Source organism: Balaenoptera acutorostrata, chromosome 4 (assembly GCF_949987535.1).
Source record: "Balaenoptera acutorostrata chromosome 4, mBalAcu1.1, whole genome shotgun sequence".
Taxonomy (NCBI): Eukaryota; Metazoa; Chordata; class Mammalia; order Artiodactyla; family Balaenopteridae; genus Balaenoptera; species Balaenoptera acutorostrata.
Window position 1 is genome coordinate 85,576,658 of NC_080067.1, and position 18,710 is coordinate 85,595,367.

The 18,710-nt window shown below is 45.1% G+C and overlaps 1 protein-coding gene across 3 annotated transcripts; it reads right to left on the reverse strand.

The window, feature by feature from the left end:
* Positions 1–1,146: 1,146 nt before the first annotated feature.
* Positions 1,147–10,261, reverse strand: ADPRH (ADP-ribosylarginine hydrolase). Of its 3 annotated transcripts, XM_057545988.1 has the most exons (5): positions 9,825–10,098; positions 8,366–8,399; positions 6,964–7,289; positions 4,543–4,903; positions 1,147–3,365 (listed from the first exon to the last, which is right to left on the reverse strand). In XM_057545988.1, the coding sequence occupies exons 3-5, from the start codon at positions 7,274–7,276 to the stop codon at positions 2,951–2,953; spliced, it is 1,089 nt and encodes a 362-aa protein (XP_057401971.1). In that variant the 5' UTR covers positions 7,277–7,289; positions 8,366–8,399; positions 9,825–10,098; the 3' UTR covers positions 1,147–2,950. The 3 variants fall into 3 exon arrangements, with proteins under 3 accessions (XP_057401971.1, XP_007181945.1, XP_057401970.1); XM_007181883.2 differs by lacking the exons at positions 8,366–8,399; positions 9,825–10,098 and adding an exon at positions 10,144–10,261; XM_057545987.1 differs by lacking the exon at positions 8,366–8,399.
* Positions 10,262–18,710: the final 8,449 nt, after the last annotated feature.

Here is an 18,710-nt window from a genome sequence, read left to right on the forward strand (position 1 = left end):
CTGATGTAAACCATGGTGACTATAGTTGATAACACTATATTGTGTAATTGAAATTTGCTAAGAGAGTAGAACATAAATGTTCTCACCAAAAAAAGATGAACATGTGAGGTGATGGATATGTTAATTAACTAGATGAAGGGAAACCTTTCACAATGTATATGTCTATTAAATCACCACAAATGTACACTTTAAATATCTTACAATTTTACATGTCATTTATACCTCAATAAAGCTGAAATTTAAAAAAACTAGACTGGGATGGACTGGATTGGGTTTTTAATACCCGCCACCACACCCCCATCCCAAGACCAAAAAGATGACGCTAAGGGGCAGGAAAAGCAGCTTCAATGGAGTATGTATGAAGACAGTAGCTAGAGAAAAAGAAAGTCATTCCATGTTTGCTTCTCACTAAATTCAGACCATTCACCAAACCAGTTACAGAGGTAAAACAGGTCATGCTTCAGAATCCACTTGTTAAAATACTCTTCTTCCCTTTTCTATATTGTAACATTTAAGCATCTCAGTTCTGCTGTTTGGGCAGTGCTAACTGAATTCTAGCGCTCCACCTTAAAACTTCAGGCTCTCCTGACTATTGGTAAAAGAAACCCCAGAAAGACCAGGAAAAGATGTTTCCTCTTCTCCTACAGCTGCAGAAAAGCACACACTATTCTGCACTATAATGTCAGTTTTTATCTAGTGGGAAATTACAAACAGTCACGAGAGTCTCCATCTTAATCTTCTGCTCAAGAATCTTGTGTAAAAATGTATGTACTGACTGTTTTCTATTATTCTAAAACTGTCCTCAAAATATTTCTACAAAGAAGTCTTCTTGTACACCTGAATTTAAGACACCTGAATCTAAGAGGTTATTACCATGTTCTGTAAATTGTAAATCCCCACCCCTAAAGTCTGCAATTCTGATTGTCCTGCTGAAGAATCTGCTGTCCTAGTTGTAATATTTAAAACATGTCTGTTTTCTGAAATATATAAATACGCGGTTCTTTTTAACAATTTTATCGGAGTATAATTGCTTTACAATGGTGTGTTAGTTTCTGCTGTATAACAAAGTGAATCACCTATACATATACATATATCCCCATATCTCCTCCCTCTTGCGTCTCCCTCCCACCCTCCCTATCCCACCCCTCTAGGTGGTCACAAAGCACTGAGCTGATCTCCCTGTGCTATGCGGCTGCTTCCCACTAGCTATCTATTTTACATTTGGTAGTATGTATAAGTCCACGCCATTCTCTCACTTCGTCCCAGCTCACATCAGAGTTTTTTGAACCAGAAAAAAGAGTTTTGGAATTTTCTTCTCTCTTTATGTATAAAAGAATGATAAATCTCATGCCTTTGCTGGAGTCCTGCTTCAAATACAGAGTTGAGAGCTTTGTCTCATTTAAGTCAGCACACAGGCCTGGTTAAAGCATCAAACCCTCTATCTCTTTCAGGCTGGCACAGGTCACTCCTGACAATCATGAAGTAGAGGGCATCTGAAACAGATGAGGCACTGCATATTGAAAGCATTCACATGAACACAAATTGATGAACTTCCAAAGTAAATACTGAATATCTCTAATGGGCCAGACGGGGAGGCGACAAAAAGAATAAGACACAAGTAGCCTGAGATCGTCCCCAGAAGACACACAATCACCACACAACAGGATCAGTGTGGTGAGAGGGCTAGAGACAGAAGGCTGTGGGCGTAGTGAGGAGAGAGAGCCAAGAGCCTGAACAGTCAGAGTAGGTTTCATCTACGAGATGCCACCTGAGCTGGGGCTTGAAAGTGAAAGAGGAGAGGGAAGAGCACCAAGAAATGAAGACAGGGGGTGAGTATTCATCTCACATGATTAGAAGTGCAGCATGATCAATTTGTTATTTGTAAAGATCACTCTGGAGGGCGATGAGGAAGGCAGTACTGGAATTAGAGGCCCCAGATAGGAGGCTAATAAACAACATTCATTTAATATATACTGATTAAGTATCTCCTGTGTGCCCAGGCACCATGCTAGGTTCTGTCTAGAGGAGAATAAAGGCAAGCAAATAGGCAGCAACCAACTGGCCCCATGTCCAGTGCCATGCCCAGGAAATTAGAGGGCACAGCTAGAAGCAGCATGTCCTCAGACCTGAGGAGCCTGGATTGCAGAAATCCAGCTGAAACATACTTGGTGCAAAAAGGTAAAAGAATGACAGATTTGAAGGATATTCAGGAGGTAGAACCAACCAGCTGATGCTACTGGGACCCCACATATACCCCTCACTGTTCCCACGCGCCATACAGCTTGCCACTGCAAACATCTCTGAGACTTTACCTGAGGACACTTATGTTTGGCTTGCACGAGAGGCAGGCCCGGAGGCACCAGGGAGTTAGCACGCCTGGGAGTGGTCCTCCACCGACATCAGATAGAAGTCGGTGGGACAACTCTGAGTGCCTTACGCAGAGGACCCGGACGGACCGAGTCCCAGCTGCCCGCATTGGTAACGTGCTCGTTAACGCACCTTGTCCTGGCTCCCCTCCCTTCCCTGTCTCACTTCCCCATTCTCCTAACAGTGCTTCCTGGAATCACCCCCCAAATAAACTACTTGCACTCAAATCCTTGTCTCAGAGTCCACTTTGGGGAACCTACCCTAAAACAAACAGAAAAAAACTTAGTGAAAGATTAGATGGTAAAAATGAGGACTCAATATGAGGCTATGAGATTTCTAATTTGGGAGACGCTGATGCCATCAACTGAGATAAAGACTCTTCAGGATAGGAAGAGGGGTAGATTTGGGGTGGGGGGCGAGGACAGGATAAGTTTGGAAAGACTGACCTTCAGGTGCCCAAGGGACTGTTATCTCAAAATTCCCTGAGTACAAGGTTAAGGCTCTTGACTTTGAAAAAAGTGAAACCGAGCAGAAAAGGGACTACACAAGAGGAGAAACCACCAGAAATGAATGTCACTTCTCCCTAAAGGGTAATTACGGTATCTTCCTTTGACCTAAGAGAATACAAAGCCCTAGCTATCTCTTCCAGCCGCTTTCTGTATTCTAGCTTCTCATAGTTGGAGGGACTCACTCCTTGAAAACCATACATCACTCCCCACCAACAGCCAGCAATGGCAGCTGTAGAATCACTGTCTCCACCGTGGAAAAAGGCTCGGTGGGCAAGCTCCTCCCAGGAGTCTCCTGCAGCCAGGATGGCATCGTAGGCAATCATGGGGGCATCGTGTCCACTGCTGCCGCCCCAGCCAGAGTAGCTCACGGAGGTGTAGAACTCATCCCTCTCCTTCACATCAAAGGGCTTGGGGAAGGTAGGGGCTGATCTGCCATCCCAAATCCCTCTGAGTTTTAGGTACTTTTTCCATTGGTCTTGGAAGTAAGACCTGTAGGAAGGAAAAAAATCTACAGTCAATTGAAAAAATGAAGTCAAAAGCCATTAGGAAAGGTACCAGATAGATGTGTGAGCAGGGAAAGCTCCAAGATGACTTCAACTTCTGGTACTAAAATCATATGATATAAAAAAATCAAAATGAGCTCTAAGTGACATTCATTCAATAAATTTTTGCTAAGGAATGATATAAATAAGGCATTGATACCTGTTGCTACATAAAGAAGATATACAGCAAGTTAAAGGTGAGAAATAAAGCCTTGTTTTTCCTGAGTTGAGAATCATGGCAAGTGTCAACTTTCAAGGGTGAACTTTATGTATTTAGCCTGTCATTATATATTTTATTTTATTATTTACTTTATATTATTTTCTTAACAAAAATTGTACATATTCAAGGTTGTATGACATGATGATTTGATATACATATACATAATGAAATGATCACTACCATCAACCTAATTAACACATCATCTCCTTATACGGTTACTATTTTTTTTAAGAGAGAACTTTGGAACATCATGACCATGGGTGATTTCATTAGAAAGCCTCTGGACCTTTTTATTCTAAGAAAGGGAATGTGAAATGAATTCAAAAAAAGGGGAAGATGTGGCCTTACCACATTAATTAGCTGGTGGAAAAACCTATCTCTAGATCATTTTAGCCAAGGATTTCACAGTATTATTTGTGTGTCAAGACAACACGGAAAAAACAAGTTCCAGGAAATAAGCAGGGAAGTTCATCTCAGTAAAGGATAGCCATAGGGACTTCCCTGGTGGTCCAGTGGTTAAGGCTCTGTGCTTCCACTGCAGGGGGCATGGGTTCGATCCCTGGTCAGGGAACTGAGATCCCGCATGCCACACGGTGTGGTCAGAAAAAAAAAAAGAACAGCCACAAAAACTATAGAGAAGAGGATCCCTACACATGAGGGAAGCAGTGTAGCTGCCTTACTCCCTGAGGTCTTCACTTGGCGACTTGGTGGACACCACCACTGGGACTGTACTTGAAATCCTTAGCAGGTGGGTGAGGAGGCAGCTGGATGCGGTGGACGACAGAACTGGATGGTGAGAACCAGGATGGTTGCTCTGATCTCTGAGTTTTAGGCATACACATGCACGCATGTGCGCACACAGATTCAACCATCTTCTAGCAGGAGCGTGCACCTACAAACTTACCAGTGTTGCAGATTCTGCTCCACGAAGTAGCCTGATTGGACAATGTACTTTTTAGCTTCCGGTAGCACCTTCATCAGTCCTTTTCCCCACTGCTGGGGAGGCTTGCCGTTCACAGCATAGGCTGTAAAAAGAGCAGACACAAGGGCTCCCAGGAAGCCTGTGGGATGGTGGTGGGTCATCCGGCCACTCTCGATGCTCGCCTGGATCAGGGTGTCCAGCTGGCTGTGGTGAGGGAACCGGAGACCGATGCACATGGCCCGCACGGCAGCCCCGCAGCCACCCTCGTGGCTGTTAAAGGGAATCCTCCAGCCATCGGCTTTGTCTGGCTCCAGCAGCATGGCGTTCTGCATTGAGGCGCCCCCTGGGGAGAGTCCGGTAGGGCATGGGGTCAGTGTACCGAAGCGAAGGCCCCGCAGGATGAGAGAACCAAGCCCCGTCTCCAACTTTCCTTGATGGAACGGGAAAGCTGAAAAGTATGATGATGATTGTCCCCAAACTCCAAACCCCAAACCCCAGGGCAACATTGTGCCTTACTTACACCAGAGTACTTATACTAGACGCCCCTGGGTTTATGGAGCGGGGAGCTTTTCGTCAGGAGGTGTTATTGGCTGAAATGTATTCCCCAAAATTCATATGTTGAAGCCCTAACCCCTAGTACTTCGGAATGTGACTGTATCTGGAGATAGGGCAGAGGTGATGAAGTTAAAATGAGAATGTTAGGGTGGGCCCTAATTCAGTCTGATCAGTGTCTAAATAAGCAGAGGAAATTTCGAGACACAACGAGACACCAGGAATGTGTGCTGTGAGAGGGCACAGCTAGAAGGAAACTGTCTGCAAGCCAAAGAGAAAGGTCTCCTTCAGAAGAAATGAAATCGACACCTTGATCTCAGACTTCTGGCTTCCAAAAGAGTGAGAAAATAAATGTCCGTTGTTTAAGCCAGCTGGTCTGTGGTATTTTGTTACAGCAGGTCAAGCTAACTAATACTGGAGGAGCTAGGGGAAAGGCAATTCACATCAGCTGGTGGCCCAAGTGCCTGTAAAAAGTTCCCAAAGTGAGCAGGAACCACCTGTGAGCAACCTGGAACCAGAAAAGGGGTCTCTACACAACCTTTTCCAGTCTTCTTTAAAAAGAAAAAAAAATTTCTTTATTAAAGAAAGCTCAGAAGCTACAAATAAGTAAAATGAAAATAAGAAACTATAAATACCCCTATCACCCAGATACAATGATTAACATCTTTGTGTATATTCTTCCAGACCTCTCCCAACAGAGATATACATATATACTTTTAATGAAAATGGGTTCAGAAATGAAATTGAGTTATTTATAGTGAGGTGGATGGACCTAGAGTCTGTCATACAGAGTGAAGTAAGTCAGAAAGAGAAAAACAAATACCGTATGCTAACACATATATATGGAATCTAAAAAAAAAAAAAAAAAAGGTTATGAAGAACCTAGGGGCAGGACGGAAATAAAGACGCAGACCTACTAGAGAATGGACTTGAGGACATGGGGAGGGGGAAGGGTAAGTTGGGACAAAGTGAGAGAGTGGCATGGACATATATACACTACCAAATGTAAAATAGATAGCTAGTGGGAAGCAGCCGCATAGCACAGGGAGATCAGGTCTGTGCTTTGTGACCACCTAGAAGGGTGGGATAGGGAGGGTGGGAGGGAGGGAGACGCAAGAGGGAAGAGATATGGGGACATATGTATATGTATAGCTGATTCACTTTGTTATAAAGCAGAAACTAACACACCATTGGAAAGCAATTATACTCCAATAAAGATGTTTAAAAAAAAAAAAGAAAGAAAATGGGTTCATAAGATACATAGTGTTTTGTAACCTAATTTTTTTTTACTTAATATACAATATCTTTCCATATTGGTAAATATTTATCTGCAAAATTTAAATGGCTGCAGATGTGTCACCATAATTAAATAAATTACAGAACATTCAGGTTGTTTCTATTTCTGTCACAACTATAAAAACTAATGTCTGGGCTTCCCTGGTGGCGCAGTGGTTGAGAATCTGCCTGCCAATGCAGGGGACACAGGTTCGAGCCCTGATCTGGGAAAATCCCACATGCCGCGGAGCAACTGGGCCCATGAGCCACAATTGCTGAGCCTGCGCGTCTCGAGCCTTTGCTCCGCAACAAGAGAGGCCGCGATAGTGAGAGGCCCGCGCACCGCGATGAAGAGTGGCCCTCACTTGCCGCAACTAGAGAAAGCCCTCGCACAGAAACGAAAACCCAACACAGCCATAAATAAATAAATAAATAAATAAATAAATAAATAATTTTAAAAAAACCACAAAAAAACTAATGTCTTCTTGATATTTAAATCTCATTCAACATTTTTAATGATTTCCTTGGGCCTGTTTTATTCTCCACTTGCCCAGGACCTCCACTGGCTGCTCTCACCTGGCGCCCGGCCGTTCATGTCTCCCATGCAGTCTTGGTAATGCTTAGCAAGGATGGAATACAGGTGAGCCAAGTCCGAGACTTTGCCGGCTTCCAGGAGAGCGTCTGCCGTGGCCAGGTGCATCACCGTGTCATCACTGACTCTCCACCTCTCCACATCTATGGCATCCAAGCCACCAAGCTGGGCCAGCTGCCTGTGAATCTTTTCCCCATTCCGGAGGAACTCCCACTTCCCATTGAAGTACCCCAAGGCATCTCCAGCTGCACTCAGCACCATGGCTGCCACATACTTCTTGATCAGTTCCCCGCTCATGGTGAGGCTGTCTCTGGGGGAATATAAAGACACACGGGATGGGGAGAAAAAAAAAATCAGAAAAAATAATAGCCCTATCTACATTTTACTGAGCACTCACACCTTGCAGGCACAGTATTAAGGACATCTCATTTAATCCTCACAACTGCTCTATGGGGAGTGGAATAGGCCCATTTTACAGATGAGTAAATCAGCCACGCAGTATCATAAATGTTATGTGACTTATCTTAGGTCACAGAGCTAATTAATGGCAGGGCTGGCATTCCAACTTAGATCCATCTGACTCCAAACCCCCAATTTAACTACGATTCCATCTTTGCCTCTCCGTGAGTGGCAAGCCCATTAAATTCTGCAAGTCAAACCAAGCTTGTCATTTTCTCTTTTTGGTTTGAATTTGGCCTTGGAATGCATCCCTCCTTTACTTAAACATTAACACTTTCCATTGGTATCACAATACACTGTTTGCAAAGCACCCGCACATTCTGCCTCATAAGTAGGCCCGGATTACAGCATGCACTTCACAGATATTGCAGCACTATTTACAATAGCCAGGTCATGGAAGCAACCTAAATGCCTATCGACAGACGAATGGATAAAGAAGATGTGGTACATATATACAATGGAATATTACTCAGCCATAAAAAGGAATGAAATTGGGTCATTTGTGGAGACGTGGATGGATCTAGAGACTGTCATACAGAGTGAAGTAGGTCAGAAAGAGAAAAACAAATATCGTATATTAATGCATATATGTGGAACCTAGAAAAATGGTACAGATGAACTGGTTTGCAGGGCAGAAATAGAGACACAGATGTAGAGAACAAACGTATGGACACCAAGGGGAGAAAGCGGCTGGGGGTGGGGTGGTGGTGTGATGAATTGGGCGATTGGGATTGACATGTATACACTGATGTGTAAAAAACTGATGACTAATAGGAACCTGTTGTATAAAAAAAAAAAAAATTCCAAAAAAAAAAAAAAAAAAAGAAAGCAGGGTCAGAGAAGGTAAATTCACAGAAGCAACAAATGGAGGCACTGAGACCCAAATCTTCTGATCCTGGGCCCTTGCCTCAGCACAGACCTACTTACCTTGAGCAACCTCTTTGTGCTTCACCCTCTACATCTGTAAAGTGGTGGCAAAAACAGTAACAACCTCGTGGGTTTGTTATGAGGAGTAAGTGAATTAATTTTTATAAAGCACCTAGAACAGTGCTTCGCATATAGTAAGCAGTATTTTCATTATTCATACACAACCAGGGAAAATGATTTTTCTATTAATTGAACTAGAAGACCGTACTTTCTCCCACAACCTTCCTTTCAACAGCAATATTTACATTTTGTTTTCCTTCTAAATGATTGAGTTCTAGAGTCCTGGGGTCTCAGCTAACACTCCCTCCATGAATCTGATCCCCAGTAAAGTGCTGGTTTCCCTGTCGGTGCGTTTCCAGTTCCCCATTGTGCCCCATAGCCTGCAGCGTTCACCTCCAAAGCCCTCCACTGTCTGCTTCCACTCTATCAGCCACTCTACTTGCCCCGGCCAGGAGAACACTTTCAAACGCCGGTGGCCCAGCTCACCCTCCCCTCAGCTCAAGTTCTTTCCCCATCCAAGATGCCTTCCCCTCCTCCTCTTCCCTAAAATCTATTTACTCAGGGTTAAGTTCAAGTCCTTGGGCTTCCAAGAGTCCTTCTGCAGCTGCACTGCTGTGGGCCAGGAAATACAGACTGGCAAGCACCTGAGAAAAATGATGACAGACTGAGCAGACCACTACTGAGTTCCTGATCATGCTGAGTTTCCTGGTTCCCAAAGACTATTTGTAAAACATTACTTACATATTTTATTGTTTATAAATGATGCTTAGGAACTGGCGTTCTGGGCTGATAGTCCTGGCTCTGCCCAGAATCAGGTGTGTGATTGTGGACAAGCCACCCATCCTGGATCTCAACTTTCCCATGGTAAATTGGATTGCGGGGCAGGAGGGGAGCTACCGAGGCAGCCTGGGCTCCTGTCTCTGCGCTGAGTGCTTCAGAGACCAAGCTTAGTTGGCTTCTGAAGACCAATCTTTAACCCTCTGTACCCTCTTCCAAAGTCCTCAGCTTCTTTTCTGTAATTCCTCTGGCTCCACCCGAATGTGTTTTTGTGAGTTTCGAGTGAGGCTGGGGGCGATGACCACCTCGTTCTGTGGGAAATTTCCTTTAGCTTTTACACCGTACTGCTCTGGCCTCCCGCTCTCAGAACGCCGATATTCTCTAAACTCCTCTAACTTTTACAGTTTATAGTCTCATCCCCGAACTATAAATTCACAACTGAGATCTGGGCAGCTGCTTCCCGGGAGTCCTCTGCTATTTTGCGGGGGGGGGGTGGGGGTGGGAAGCAGGCGAGTGGGGAACAGGTCCAGGCCCGACAAGGGGTGCGGGGTGGCCCCCGGGCCACCGCGGGGGAGGAGCGCGCGGGGGACGCGGGCGAGGAGGGTGGGGAGGAGGGGCGGGCGGCACTGGTCGCCGGCAGGCGAGGAGCGCGGGTGTGGGAGCCGACGGCGGGGAGGGGTACCTGCTGGCCGGGAGGAGGGCACGGCGCGCGGGCTCAGGGCGGGGCCGGGCGCGGTGAAGTCTGGGCGCGAGGAGGCCCAGGGCGGACCCCGCCGCCGCGTCCGCGGACCACGCCCAGGTTCAACGGAGCGGAACGATTGCCGGGCGCCGCTTTCGGCTCGGGCGAGGCGCGAAGCCTTCAGCGCCCGGGTCGGGCGGCGGGACCCGCGTCACCGGCGTCCTCGGCTCCGGAGGGTGCCGGGGAGCGCCAGGCGCCGCGAAATGGCGCTGCTCCGTTCCCCACCCCCACCCCCGCTTTTGAGAGACTGTTGGGGACTCACTTGTGATCTCGGCCTTTCCTCCAGTCCAGCTCCTCTAGGCAGTAAACAGCATGTGGCCCCTGACTCGGAAAAGGGTGTTTAGTGTGTGCGCGGCCTTTGTCACGGTCTGGGCCCCTCGCGCATAAAATGGGACAATAATAGTACCTACCTCTTAGGTTGGTTGTTAGAATTAATTAATTTTAACTCTTGTCATTTATTTGGTTGCAGAATAGAATTTTTTCATCCTGATAGCAAAGAAAAGCAAAGAAAAACTAAGTATTTTTGTCTGAATAAATAATATCATCTGAAAAATACTAGAATCACCATATGCAAGTATTCTATATACTTCTCAAGAATTTTGATTTGCTGTGCTTATCTTTCTTGCTACAGGCATTAAACACCTACTGTGTACCAGGTGGATGCTAGGTCCTGGCACAGCCCTGCTTTCATAGACTGCACCCAGCTGAGTGATCTCATCTTAGCCTGTTGATCTGTTTGTTTTTTAATAAAATGTTCCTTTTTTTATGATAAAAAATAATGCATACTTCCAGTAGAAAAGTTGAGAAAACTTTTAGAAGTCTCTCTTAAAAAACACATCTCTCAGGGACTTCCCTGGTGGTGCAGTGCTTAAGAATCCACCTGCCGATGCAGGGGACACGGGTTGGAGCCCTGGTCCGGGAAGATCCCACACGCCAGGGAGCAACTACACCCGTGAGCCACAACTACTGAGCCCGCGTGCCGCAACTACTGAAGCCCACGTGCCTAGAGCCTGTGCTCCACAACAAGAGAAGCCACCACAGTGAGAAGCCCGCGCACCACAACAAAGAGTAGCCCCTGCTCGCCGCAACTAGAGAAAAGCCCGCGCGCAGCAACAAAGACCCAAAGCAGCCAAAACTAACTAAATAAATAAAATAAACAAACAAATAAATAAAAACTCTCATGTGTTCACAAAGATAAATGTTTCTGGATTTCTTTGCAGAATTGTTTCTCATAGCAGAAAATTGGAAATAACCTCAATCTCTGTTTAGAGTGGAGAATGAGTTTCCTTCTCCTAAATTAGAGCATAATTATGAATAAATTATTCATAATTATGCATTATTATAATTACCTTTCCAAAAAGGTAGACATTTAAATCAGTAGACTTTGGGTACATAATCAGGCTCACAAGGGAAGAGCTTGGAGACATTTCGTTAAGTAAAAAAATTAAGTTTTCGAGTGAGTAATATACATGGTCTTATTTATGTAAGAAAAAAGAGCTCTGTGTGTGTGTGTGTGTGTGAGTGTGTGTAAAATGACTAAAAGAATACATGTCACACTGTTAGTAATGATTATAATTACCTCTCAGGAGGCTAATGGGAGAGTTTGCTGGGAGTAGGGAGAGAGAGAAAGGGAAATTTTTCACATTAATTTTTATTTTACATGTAGAAAGAAATTTTAGAAAGCACAGAAAAAAAACACATTCCACCACTCATGTTAAATACTTACAATATTTTATGCACATTAAAAAAAAATCGGGTCATTCTGTATATACAATTTTATATCCTTTTTTTTAAACCACTGAGCTTCACATTGTAAGCATTTCTCTGTGTCATTTGTGATAGTATCATTACTATAATTGAATCCAAATGTTCAGATAAGGTAATGCCTCTAGGGTAAACTTCCTTTCACATTGATAACCAAGAAATATGAGGCTCTGATGTTCAGTTCCTCTCCAACCACACCATGGCCAAGGCTAGTTCAACAGAAGGAAAACAGAAGCATAGATAACTGAAAAACAGGGGATTAAACAAATCTTTGCCACTTCATGGGCCTGAATGTGTAATACCATGCCACCATGCCTCATTAAATCATGAGAGCTAAAATTAAAAAAAAAAAGATAGAGCTAACAGGAAATGGTTAATAGACAGGGCCCCTTGAACTCTGCAGCAAACACAAAATAACAAAAAGTTTCAAAGGAAAAACGTACCACAGAATAGGACCACAATACACATCTGTTAAAATGATTTAAAGTGGGTAAAAAATGAAGTAGAGGCTTTTTAGAAGAAAACAGAAGAAAACTAGTCCAGGAGAAATAGGAAGCCAAAAGCGGCTGTTCACATACATATCCTGTATCATGAACTCACTTCAGAAGACTTAGTGAGCATCTGTGATGGTTAATTTTATGTATCAACTTGCATAGGAAATAGTACCCAGATATTTGGTCAAACATTTTCTAGATGTTTCTGTGAAGATATTTTTAAGATGAGATTAACATTGAAATCAGTAGACATGGAGCCAGCTGATTATCTTCCATGTAAGTGGGCCTTACCCATTCAGTTGAAGGCCTTAATAGAAAAAAGACTGCTCTCACCCAATGAAGAAGAAATTCTACCAGCAGACTGTCTTCAGGTGGAGCTGCTACTTCAACTCCTCTTAACCTGCGTCTGCAGCCTGCTGGCCTATCCGGCAGATTTTGGACTTGCCAACCTCCACAATCTCATGAGCCAATTCTTTAAAATCAATCTCTCTCTCTTTCCATATATGTATTGGTCCTGTCTCTCTGGAGAACCCTGACTAATACGGCATATAAAATGTGCTAGACACTTTGCTAGGCACTCCATGCAGCTACTGAGGTAGGGCAAGAATCACACAAATAGAGGAGACTTCGTAGGGTGTAATGACATTAGGCCACGAGCACTGTGACAAAGGAGAATGTTCAAGGTACAAGGTGGGCAAATATGAGAGAGACATTATCAGCTTACAGCGTTCACAGAGGCATCTAGAGAAAATTATGTCTGGGCTAATTTTTAAAGAACAATTAAAAGACAAACTAAAATTTCCAGAAGCCCAGAAATAATCGGAGCAGCTAGTGCACAAGAGAAGCAAAGATTTTTAAAAAATAGTAAAAATAAAAGCAAAGATGCAAGTTTAGGTTGACATTTCCTCCCCAGTAATACACGGCTGCTCGGTGCCACCTCAGTCCTGAGGCGTGAGTTATTTTCCAGTCGGGCCTGTCACTGGGTTATGAGAGCGGTCACGGTCTTAAGCTTTCTCCTTTCCGTCTTACTGAATCATTTCCAAACACATCTTCCTTAAGATTGAGCACCAGCTTTGCACAATGGAAATCAGGTATCCGCTTGAAGGATTTTAAAGAAGGCTAGGAAAAAACTTGAAGATCAGCTTATCAACAGGCTCTCTGGCCACTAGTCCCAAAGTACTTTTTAAAAAGAGAATCCATATGTACATAAGAGCAAAGTTTAAATCACAAAATGTTAGCGTCAGAAGGGATATTTGCACAACCTGTTACTTTATAGTGAGGAAACTGAGGCCCAATGAAGTGAAGAGAGTTCCTTAGGGTCACACAAGCAGAGGGAAGTAGGCCTGGAGTCCACCGTCTCTGAACTCTCAGTCCAGGACTTCTTCCATTCTCTGTACTGCCATTTACACAAACTTTGAAATGATATGATAGACTAAACCCTGAGTTCATTAACACTCTGAACCTCCTGAATCTGATTTTTAAAATATTTCACGCTCCTTCCAAAAGAGGCCTCTGCTTTACGACAGTGTAAAAGTAGCATTTAAAGAAAGGTCTAAGATATGTGCTGTAATTCTAATAAACAGGCAGTAATCAAATATGGCAGAGGGTGGGGATGGGAACACTGAGTGGAGAGATAAGTGGATACAAATTGGTGTTTTAAGAGCTGGCAGTGGCTTCTATCCTTCTAAGCAGAACAGAAAGAGACCTGGGGAAGTCCATGTTCCTGCCCGCCCCTCTTCCCCCATGTCCCCGAGTGCTCTAGCTTGCTTCTGTAAGTTGTTTTTTTCCCAGCCTTTGATCTGGAGACCCACGTAGATTTTAAAACCTTCTTTGGTACATTTTCTACCAGATGGCCTCCACTGCTCTGCTTCTCCCAGTCCTGCTCGGATTTCCGACAGGGAGGGGAGCTCAGCTGGTCAGCCGAGTCCCCATGCTCCCCTTCCCGGCTTTGCAATGGACCTTTGGTGCTCCTGGCCACAGGTTCATCCTAAAGGAACTTCACTGCCCACAAGACTGGCTCTCAGTGGGTGAAAATATAGCTTCCAGGAAATGGAAAGGAACTACTCCTTAAACCAAAAACCTGGGGAGCCTTGCTAAAGTTCCCTGCCTGTGCCCCCGCCCCCCTACCCCCTACCCCTCCCTCTCCCACTCCCTCCCTCCCCACCCCTCCCCCACTCACTCCCTCCCCACCCCTCCCCCACTCCCTCCCCCCCCACCCCCACCCCTCCCCCACTCCCTCCCTCCCCACCCCCACCCCTCCCCCACTCACTCCCTCCCCACCCCTCCCCCCACCCACAGCCTCTGCTCCACAACCCCTCCATCGGGTCAGCCTAGGCTAACCTACCTGAATCCACTCTCATTTTTGTTTCTAGAAGAATCCTTGGGACTATGGGTAAAGAAAAACCTAGTCAGGGGACACTTAGGTGCTCTCAGATTTTTAGCCCTCTCCTCCTCCCTCTGATGAGGTGTCAGTTCCCTCATCCTTGGTCTCTGGCGTTCATTCCTAAAACTGCTCTTTGGAGAGAACTGAAGTTTGGGGTGGGGAATCTAAAAAGAGTGAGAGTGAAACCAAGACTTCACAGAGGAAGCCGGTTTAGGCAGGTTTCCTAGTAGTGACAGCCACTGGAGAGTCCCTCAGCCTCCCCCTGTGGACACCGGCAAAATCAGTTCCAGGATCGGGAGGGAGTCAGTGTGAGGGTGCTGTTAAGGCCCTTCACTCCATCAAATTCTGCTCTTCACGGGGCAGTCCTTGTATACGTTGGGCTGCAAATGGCCAGATTTCTTCTCCTATTCAAATAGCAGCTAAATGTGTCTGTACAAGGTATACTTTAAATGTTGCCCTTTCTGGGAAGAGTTGTTGAGAGATAAATTCCCCCTTTCCACTAAAGCCATGCAATTTCTTTTTAATTTTATGCATGGAATTAGACTACTCCCCTACCCACCTTTTTTTGAAATATGGAGACCATGACCTTTTGTTAAAGATTGTTTTTCCCCTAGATTACTTTGTCACTAAGAAACAAAGGGCAGCTATCTATTTCACTTTTCAGGAAAATATGCAAGAAAGAAGAAAGAGGAGGAGGGGAAGAGGAAGGGGAAGAAGAAAGAAGGAGGAGAGTAAAGGAAGGTGGTTACTTCGTCTAAGGGGTGGTTAAATAGTTTAGTGTGTTTAAGCAGTAAACACCCTACTGTTCAATCTTTAATGGGCTGTTCACTTGTCTCTTCAGCTTTCATTTATTCAAGATTGATTTCATGACAGCTACACTGTCCCATTATGAAAGCACCAAAATCATCTCTGTATTCTTCTACTGCCAGATGGTTGGCTCCTTACTGTTTCTTGGGGAACAAGGAAAACGAAATACAAACTGAAAAAAGTATGACTTTTGTAACTTTCCCAGCAGCCCTAATGGACAGTGTGGGTAGGGGGATAGCAGGCAATGTCTGTGGTAACTCAATCCCCAGAATCCTAGAATCACAAACTGCCAGGATTCCAGGGCAGGCCCCTACCCTCAGGCAGAGAAGCCCAAATGCTGATGGATACAGGGTTTGTCTCTTCTCTTAAAGGATCAAGTAATAAAACACTGCAACTTCCTCTGAAATTTGCCCTTTCCAGTTTCATCACAAAAAAACAAAAACAAAAACAAATAAAACTTCCTTAAACACAACCAAAATATCACCGGCTTCAATTTAAGATTATTTTCTCTAGTTTGGTCATCCACAGAAGTAAAGGGCATTTACATCCATTAAAAGCTCAAGGTAGTGAAAGATCATTATCAAGAACCTCAAAACCCCTTGGCCAGTCTTAAAAATATCTCAGCTCTCCTTTGATTGCTCTTTTCTCTGAATTACCCAGTTTAACATCTGTTTTATTATTGCTTGTTACTTTTTTCTGGATCCATTTCTACATTTAGTTTGAAATCGACTGTTATATTTCAATAAGGATCTGGGCTCATGTTGAAAGATAACAAAGATAATTCCCGGCCATGGTATGTCTTATTTCCACTCATACCTCCCAATATTTTGTTGCCATTTTCACCATCCTGCAGCCTCAGATTTGGCCGGTTGCCCTGATCTTTTCCTGCGATTGCTTGTTTCTTTTTCTTAGGGTCTGTCCATCTTGTTCTTCTCTCTCTCCCATTCTGTTCACCTTTGCATCCATAGTGCTTGATACAGTTCTAGGCACACAGTAGGCACTCAGTAAATTAGGGGGGATTGGCTAGATGTGACAAAGGAGTGGTACAGACATTAGGAGCTCAGAGAAGGGGAAGAGCAGATGGGGATTAGAAGAGTCAAAGAGAGCTTATTGAGGAAGTGACATTTGGTGCGCTCCTTTCTGGAAGGAAGATGTTTGGATGGGCAGAGAGGATGGGGAAAGGCGGTGTAGGAATTATGGTAGAGTCAAGGTTTTCAGGCACAGAGTAGAGTGCCAAACGCAGGAGGGAGAGAGGCAGTGGGCAATAGGGAAAGAGCCCTCCGTTTAGATCGGGGTTAGCGCTCAATGTCCACTTCTCTTTTCGTTTTAAGAATTCTGGTGATTTCCATCTCAGAGAACCAGAAAGAATGTGAGAGCGTACAAAGAAGAGGTGACCGCTGTCACGCTGGTGGCTTTTCCCACCGGCTTTAACAGACTGCGGCACCACTCGGGAGCACCGCGGTCTGAAAGCCCAGGTCTGGCCACCCCATTCTGGGTGCAGGCTATGTAGATGGGTTTGAATGAAGCTGAGAAAGGAGTCACAGGGGCTCCGCTGAGAGGCTGAAAGTCACTGCAACAACACTCCATAGCAGAAATCAGGGTGTTTGCTGCCAGGTGGGCGCCCTGGGGGACTGACCTGAAACAGAGGACAGAAAGCTTCTTGGGACTCTTCACTGCTGGGATTGCAGCCAGTCTTGTTAGAAAAAACAAAAACACAACTTCCTGAAAATTTTTGTTAATGCAAAAATGGGTTTGTTTCTTTGGCAACAGAGAGTCCACTGTGGGAAAGGGATTTTCTCAGCACCTAAGCTGTCCTAGCACCTTGGACCCTGAGTACGCAATATGCAAAGACTTTGCAGTAGCCCTGGGGTCCAGCCTGACCCTGCCCCGTGGCACAGTTTTAGCTCAGCCTGGCTTTTATCAGCTTGAGGAGAGTGAAACAGCTCTAAGGTCGAGAGAGGAAGGATTGAATCACCATTTTACAAAGATCACCCTGTTCAGGGCCAAAACCAAGTGTATTGTATTTACCATATTCATATATCATGTCTCCTATCATTTTCTTTTTTTCCTCTAAATTGACTCACCTTTTTACTTCTACACATTTATTTTAGATGGGAAACCATTGTATCTCTACCATATAAGTATCCCTCCTGCCTTAGCCTAGATTCTCCAGAAAGCAAAGTTAGTTACAAAGCCCTAGATTGTTGGGAATGTAAGTCCAGTGGTGCAGGACAGGGGAATTAAAACAGGGAAGGAAGAAAAGCCAGTCCAATGGTGTCTTACCACGTTGGCCTCTGCTGCAGGCAACTGGTACTCCATCCCACCGGGACCTTCTGGAAAGCCTCATGAAATGTGTCTCTCAACTCTCCATCTGGGTGACAAAAGTAGTAAGCAGTCATCCATCATCTTCCAGCCCCTTTTGGTCAAGAGTAGCCCCATGGGTTTTAAGTCCCTCATATTTCCAAGTTGCACATGCTTTAGTACAGAATTTCCAAGGGGATCCCATGCCAAGGCAACAGAGAATCCCCAGTGCCAGAAGCAGACTGAGAAAGGTGCAGGCTCAGACAAGGTGCTATCAAGTTCCACGGGTGCAAAGGAGATCCACTGGACCAACATGGGTTGGCTGCTCACCCATGGAATGCTCCAGAATTCTACACAGAGGTAGCAGGCTGGTTGGAAATTGTCAGGGGAGGGCTAAAGTCTTCCTCACCCCACCCCTTGGTTCTGTCGCTGTGTTCACCTGAGGGTTACTCTACTGGGGCTGGGGTGATACAATGTCCAACTTGGCTAGCAGGCGCCCACTCCGTGAAGATGGTGGGGGTGGAGGGGTGGGAGTGTAGGTAAGGGTGGCCTTGTAAGCTAAGCACTCTCCCAAAGTGTTCACTACACATGAGACGGGTGGTCCACTGCTGCAGTGGCATGACTATGACTAGCGAGGGGGTACTTCTGGGTGCTAAAACAAAACTTGAGACCAGCACAGAAACAGCCAGCCCGTGAGGCTTGTAGACACGATCTACCACCAAAGTCGATGGGTCGGCCCCTCCCACGGTGGGGCACCTTTCTACCCCCTCCCCCAGGCGGCCCAGTGCAGTTTCCTCTCCCCTTGACACTGAGGCAGTGCTGACACTAGGTGAGGGAGGGTGGCTGTGTGGTTTGTGACACCATCTGGAGGGGACAGTAGGACAGCAGAGGGAGCTTCCTCAAACTGCACATAAATAACACTGCTCGTCCCCTGATTTGACTTAAGTGTTTCTGAACATCAGAGTTCTCTACCAAGTAAAAGGACGTTGGGAGGGGAAATGCCACCTCTGTTAAATATCACTCAAAGGTAACTGAGTGACTTGCCAGTAGTTTGGAGACAGCAAGAAAAGAACAGAAGTG